Source organism: Pelophylax lessonae, assembly GCF_965119305.1.
Source record: "Pelophylax lessonae genome assembly, chromosome: 5".
Taxonomy (NCBI): domain Eukaryota; kingdom Metazoa; phylum Chordata; class Amphibia; order Anura; family Ranidae; genus Pelophylax; species Pelophylax lessonae.
The window spans coordinates 268,105,128-268,111,750 of record NC_138772.1 but is presented as its reverse complement, the minus strand read 5'-3'; the positions used below and the strand labels follow the sequence as shown (position 1 = coordinate 268,111,750).

Below are 6,623 nucleotides of genomic sequence, written 5' to 3'. Positions count from 1 at the left end.
GTTTTCTGTACCTTCCTAGGTTGTTCCATGCATCCTCAATTTGTTACCCTCGGTGGCCTCTCCCTTTCAGAGACTACTGACGGTAGCTATTTAGCCTTTGTTGGGGGATTTCCATCTCCCATCAACGGCATACGTTCCTATTGGTTGTGCCTTAACTATTTGTTTTATATATTACCTTCTATGCTAAGCACACAATTGTCCCTTCTGTTTAGTTCTTCCCTTTTCTCTACACATTTCCTCCCCCTTCCCACATGGAGTATGAAACAATCGACAAATTCCACAATGGTAGGGTATGCTAGACATCGTTTATATACAATCTTATGGCCCCCCTAAACATAATGTCCTTGAATGTTCAGGGACAAAATAACCCAAACAAACGTACTAAAGCTTTTCGCAACTTTGCATCATTAAAAGACACACTTCACCTTACAATCCACTCCCAAATATTTTAGTCCTAAATATCCTCAAATTTTCACTGCCTCTGCCTCTACAAAACAACAAGGTGTGCTAGTGGCCTTTCATCGGTCTACTCCATTTACTCTTGTACATGAAATCAAGGACCCTGAGGGCAGGTATCTGATTCTCACGGGATACCTTGTTGACTCCCCTATCACTATAGTGTCATATTATGCTCCCAACAAAAATCCTATTCCATTTCTTTGGCATCTTTTTCAGGTTGTGGATTCTCATAGAATGGGTGCAGTTATGATTTGTGGTGATTCAAATCAAGTTATTTTCCCATTTCTGGATAAATCCCCTATATCCCCTATAAATCCCCTATATCTTCTTCGAGAGCATAAACTCTCATTCTCACAACTGCTTGCAAAACATAATATGGTAGATTCTTGGAGAGAGGTGAATCCAAACAAGCGTAGATACACATATTATTCGCACCCTCATAAAACTTTCTCCCGCATAGACCATATTTTTCTCACTATAGGTCTCATACCTGAAACGATTGCATCTATGGTCATACCAATCACATGGTCTGACCATAATGCAGTATGCACAGTTATTGCTTCAACTATTCCTAAAGCACATGACACTACGTGGTGCCTTAATGACTCTTTATTAAAAAATACATCTCACTGTCTGGATATTAAAAATGCTCTCTCTGAATATCTATTACATAATTCAACGCCAGATGTGTCTCCCCTTACTTTATGGGAGGCACACAAACCAGTTATTCGTGGTATTTGTTTGACACAGGCTGCACTCTTTAGACGTAAACATAAAACACTTAGCCAGAAATTAGAAACAAACTTTAATACATGCTACACAGTATATCAAAATAATCCTACTTCTTCTAATAAAACCAATCTTGATAAAGCTAGGCTTGAATTTGATCTGTTTCTTACAGAATCTGTAGATAAAACACTTCGGAGATCACGTCACAATTTTTACATTAAAGCAAATAAACCAGATTCACCCATGGCCCGCATGCTCGCGTCACTCCATAAACCATTTAAGCCCATACGTCTTAAAATCTCGAGAGATACATTTTCCAGCAACCCTATAAAAATTCTTAAGAAATTGAAAACACACCTAGCTACTCTATATTCATCTGAAAATAATTTGAATTTTTCTGCGGCAAATTAATTTTTTGCTCAACTATCCCTACCGACTCTTTCTCAGTCTCAGATGGAATTTATGGAAAAACCAATAACACCAGATGAAGTGTCCCAAGTTATAAAATCACTAAAATTAAAAAAAAGACCAGGCCCTGATGGTTTTTCGGCATTATACTTCCGGGTTTTTTCCGATTCCCTTTCGCCTATCCTAGCTAATGCTTTCAATACACTTCTTAATGGCCAATCCTTTAAACAGGAAACTTTAACAGCAATCATCTGTATGCTCCCGAAGCCTCAAACTGATGACACGATTTGGTCGAACTATCGACCCATTTCCTTATTAAATTTAGATATTAAAATTTTAGCCAAAATTATAGCTTCCAGACTAAATAACTTCATAGGACAACTCATTCATAGGGATCAAGTAGGTTTCATACCTAATCGCCAAGCTACTGACAACATCAGACGTGCAACTCTATTATCTCATATAGCTAAAACACGCCGCATTCCCTCGTGCTTCCTATCACTAGACATTAAAAAAGCCTTTGATACCATATATGATACCATTTGATGGCCATATATGCAATATACTCTTAGTAAATGGGGTTTTGGCCCAAATGTTTTAAAATGGATCTCTGCGCTTTATAACAAACCTAAAGCAGATATTAAATATGCAGGCTATAAATCAGACTTGTTTAACATAGAGAGAGGCACGCATCAGGGGTGCCCTCTCTCCCCTCTCTTATTTGCCCTTCTCATAGAACCTCTAGCACACAGTATTAGAAGTAATCCCTCAATTTCTGGTATAGAACTAGGTGGTCACCATCATAAATTGTGTTTATTTGCAGATGACATTCTTCTTTTTCTATCATCTCCCCATATATCAGCCCCTAATCTCATTGCTACCCTTAATAAATTCGCTGCTATTTCAGGACTAAATATACATTTTCAAAAATCCACGGCCCTTAATATCTCATTGAGTGAATCTGAGTTAAATTTAGCGCAGAATGCGTTACCATTTTCATGGTCTTTGAAGCACATTCCATATTTGGGTATAAAATTTACTCCCAACCATTCTGATCTTTATGCAGCCAACTTTACTCCATTATTGAAAAAAGTTACTGAACTACTGACGAAATGGGCATCACTTCCATTGTCATGGTTTGGGAAAATAAATGCAATCAAAATGGTTATTCTACCCAAATTTTTATATTTATTTAGGGTCCTGCCAATTCATATACCTGCACATTTTCTTAGAATCTTACAACGTAAAATAATTAAATTCACCTGGGGTTCAGTCAAACCTAGATTGCCTGAATCCACATTGATTCTCCCCAAAACAAGGGGTGGACTGGGTCTCCCCAATTTTGCCACATATTACAAAGCTGCGCAATTGGCACAATTAACTAAATATCATGCCACTACTGAAATTCCCTTATGGGTTACGATAGAATCTATCGAATGTGACCCCATCTCAATTTCCAATCTCTTATGGTTACAACCATAAGATCGAAAACATATTACTAATCCAATTACCAAGCATTCTTTCTCTTTATGGGATAGACTAAAGACTAATTATAATTTACAGTCTACACACAATCCACTACAATCTTTTCTGAGAAATCCAGCCTTTTATCCGGCTTGGGAATTCCCAAATTCATTTCGGGCATGGTCTAGGTCAGGCCTGTCAAGGCTATTTAATCTGGTCTCTAGCTCTTCTATCTTAAGTTTTCCTGAACTTTGTGAATCACATCATTTACCACATTCAGAACCTTTTCGATATCTCCAAATTAAAAATTTCTATACCCCATTTATAACAAATGGTACCATTCTAAATCAGCTCTCTCAATTTGAGCGTATCTGTATCAACAACCCACACTCCAGAGGTCTAATTTCTAGCCTATATTCTCAATTGCTTAACAATCCAGACGTAGATACACCAAACTATGCCAGGAAATGGGAAACAGACCTTGGCCGTACACTTAACCAATCAGAATGGTCTGAAATCTGGTCTGTAACAAAATCTTCTTCTTCAAATATTATCGCAATTGAATCATCATACAAGGTTCTTTCACGATGGTACTTGGTACAAGCTAGAATCGCCAAGTTCACACCAAACTATCCGGCCTTTTGTTTTAGAGGTTGTACGGAAATAGGTACACATGTTCATATATGGTGGAATGGTTCAATTGCTACAGTTTTTTGGAAAGAAATATTCTCTCTAGCATCTAAAATGTTTGAAATAGATATTACTCCAGATCCGGTGATTGCCATTTTAAATTTAAAAACCTGCATGCCTGACACGAAAACAATTCAAATTATTCCTTCAGCTTCTTAATGCCGCTAAACAAACCATAGCCAAAGCTTGGAAGACTACAACTTTGAATCTTGTAGAAGTTAAACATAGGATGAATAATGCATTATTATATGCAAAAATGGAAGCCATGGATTGCGATAAATTTTGTACATTTATAAGCATTTAGGACCCTTGGATTAAACATGGCCTATCACCGGGTTTTGAGGAACAGGTTCTGAATGCTTGGTAGTTAAGACTTATATTTTATTTACTTTGTATTCACTTTTGTGGTACAAGTTCTATTCTCGATGCCCCCTCCTTTACCCACTTTACCCTACCCACACCCTGCTGACTTCTTCCTTTTCCTTTTTTTTTCCCCCCCACAGCCATGTTCTGAATACCTTCTCAAAATCTTAATATCTCAGAATATCATATTAATAATTCTACCTTTTTCTTTTGTTCCTTCCTTTTGTGCAAACTTCACTATACAGTATAACATTATAATACTTCTGTAACAATAAAAGTATTTCTACTTCTGTTTTTGTTTTGTGACTTGCTTTATGGCTGTTTTATAAAACTCAATAAAAGTATTGAACGAGAAAATCCCATAAAATCGATTGCCTTTCTAGTGTGAGGATGCGTAAGCCCAATGCCCTTAATCATATTAGAGCGCTGTGTGCACGGCATGCATGTAAATTATCCATTTCTCTTCGGACCCAAGAAAATAAGGGGTCTCAACCCTCTCCCCTTGCAAATCTGCCAGGACTAAAGATTGTAAAGGAGAACATTTGAATTCCTCAATATCCAGATATTTATCTTTCAAAATTAATACAGTGTCTTTTTATAATTGAAAAATTTTTCATTCTTTCAGAGGCTAACTGATTTAACAGGTAGCCTCTATCATCTACTCTATCTTGCATTTCTCTCATCCTCCTTTCCCTGACCGATCTTTCACTCAAAATACGCTTAACCCGGGAAAACTGACTGCAAGGAATTTATCTGAAAACTGCTGGTGGATGCCAGCTAGAATGTAACAGAAGTTGATTTCTGTCTGTCAGCTTTATAAAAGAAAAAACTGACAGGGTTTTTTAGCCATTGCATCTCCCATCCACAATCCCAGAGAAAAGTTGCGTGCATGTATATGTAAACGAAAACCAAAAAACTGTACAAACAAGCAACTGTACCTTCCAACGGCCTGAGAAAGGCAAAGCTTACTGCCTAAAACAATGTAGACTTCTATGAATTTTATGAGTTTTGGTTTTCAATGCATATTGTAAGCTCTGGACCAGCCCACTCTGTGCTCTGTATTTTACTCTGGACAGCACCACTACCATTGTTGTAGGACAATATACTGCATTGGTGTGCCCAGCCTATTGCATTAGGGTGTGCACCCCAAAGCTCAAACACACATGCGTATGTACTGTATATACATGCGTATATACAGTATATACACACACACACTCTTATACATTAACTCACAAATGTGAGTACACCCCTCACATTTTTGTAAATACAGTAAACCCCCGCTCCATCGCAGTTCAGTTTTTGCGGTCCCGGTAAATCACGCTATTTTAATTAGGACCCATTAATTCGGATATCGCGGAAATATTTTGCCATTTCGCGGTTATGTAGCGGTGAATCAGAGAATCAGAGCGAGGCTGCGGTGGAACGCATGCCTCGCTCGTGGACCGCACCGAGCGCGGTGACGTTAGAGGGGGCGGTAACGCGATTCTGAGCATGTGCAGATGTGCTCCATGCTCCTTTGCCAACCACAAGCATGAATGCCCGCAAGAATGCCACCCAAACGCCCATCATCTAAGGCTAAGGCTTCTCGTGAGCCAAAACAGAAGAGGAAGTTCCTTACAATTCAGGAGAAGGTGAAACTTCTTGATATGATAAAGGAAGGACAAAGTTATGCTGCTGTAGCCCGCCATTTTGGTATGAATGAGTCAACGATTCGATACATCAAAAAGGATGACAAGAATATCAGGGCAACTGCTGCACTGTCCATCAACCAAGCTGCAAAAAGAGTTGTTTCTTCCCGCAATAAAAACATTGTTAGGATGGAAACTACATTGGCCATTTGGATCCAAGATTGCAGAAAAAAAAGCATCACATTGGATGGTAACACCATCAGGACTCAGGCAAAGAAGCTCTACGACACTTTTGCCAATCAAGGAGGCTCTGAAGAAGGCTCTGCCGCAGCCGAACATTCAGACAACGACAATCCTGATCAGCCTTCTACTTCTAGTACAGGTACATCTTCATTAGGAGACTTTTCTGCCAGCAAGGGGTGGTTTGACCACTTCCAGAAATGCTATCAGTTGAAGAGTGTTTCATTGCAATGTGAAGCTGCATCTGCCGACAAAGAAGCTGCTGCAAGGTACACCAATGAGACCTTCAAGAGTTTCATCAAGTAGGGTGGGTACTAACCAGAGCAAGTCTTTAATATGGATGAGACCGGCTTGTTTTGGAAGAGAAAGCCCAAATGGACCTACATCATGAAGGAGGAAGCCCGAGCCCCTGGATTCAAGGCTTATAAGGACAGAGTAACCTTGGTTATGTGTGGAAATGCTGCTGGGTTTATGATCAAGCCAGCCCTGATCTACAAGGCCAAGAACCCCAGAGCATTGAAGCATAAAAACAAGAACCAGCTACCAGTCCATTGGATGCATAACCCTAAGGCTTGGATGACTAAACGCCTCACAACTGAGTGATTCCATAATTGTTTCATCCCAGCCGTCAAGGTCTACCTT

The 6,623-nt window shown here is 39.1% G+C and overlaps 1 protein-coding gene across 1 annotated transcript; it reads left to right on the top strand.

The window, feature by feature from the left end:
* Positions 1–5,660: 5,660 nt before the first annotated feature.
* LOC309556482 (tigger transposable element-derived protein 1-like) lies at positions 5,661–6,287 on the top strand (the record flags this gene model as incomplete). The annotated part of the gene is made up of 1 exon (XM_082258938.1): positions 5,661–6,287. The coding sequence occupies one exon, from the start codon at positions 5,661–5,663 to the stop codon at positions 6,285–6,287; it is 627 nt and encodes a 208-aa protein (XP_082115064.1).
* Between the last annotated feature and the right edge of the window lie 336 nt (positions 6,288–6,623).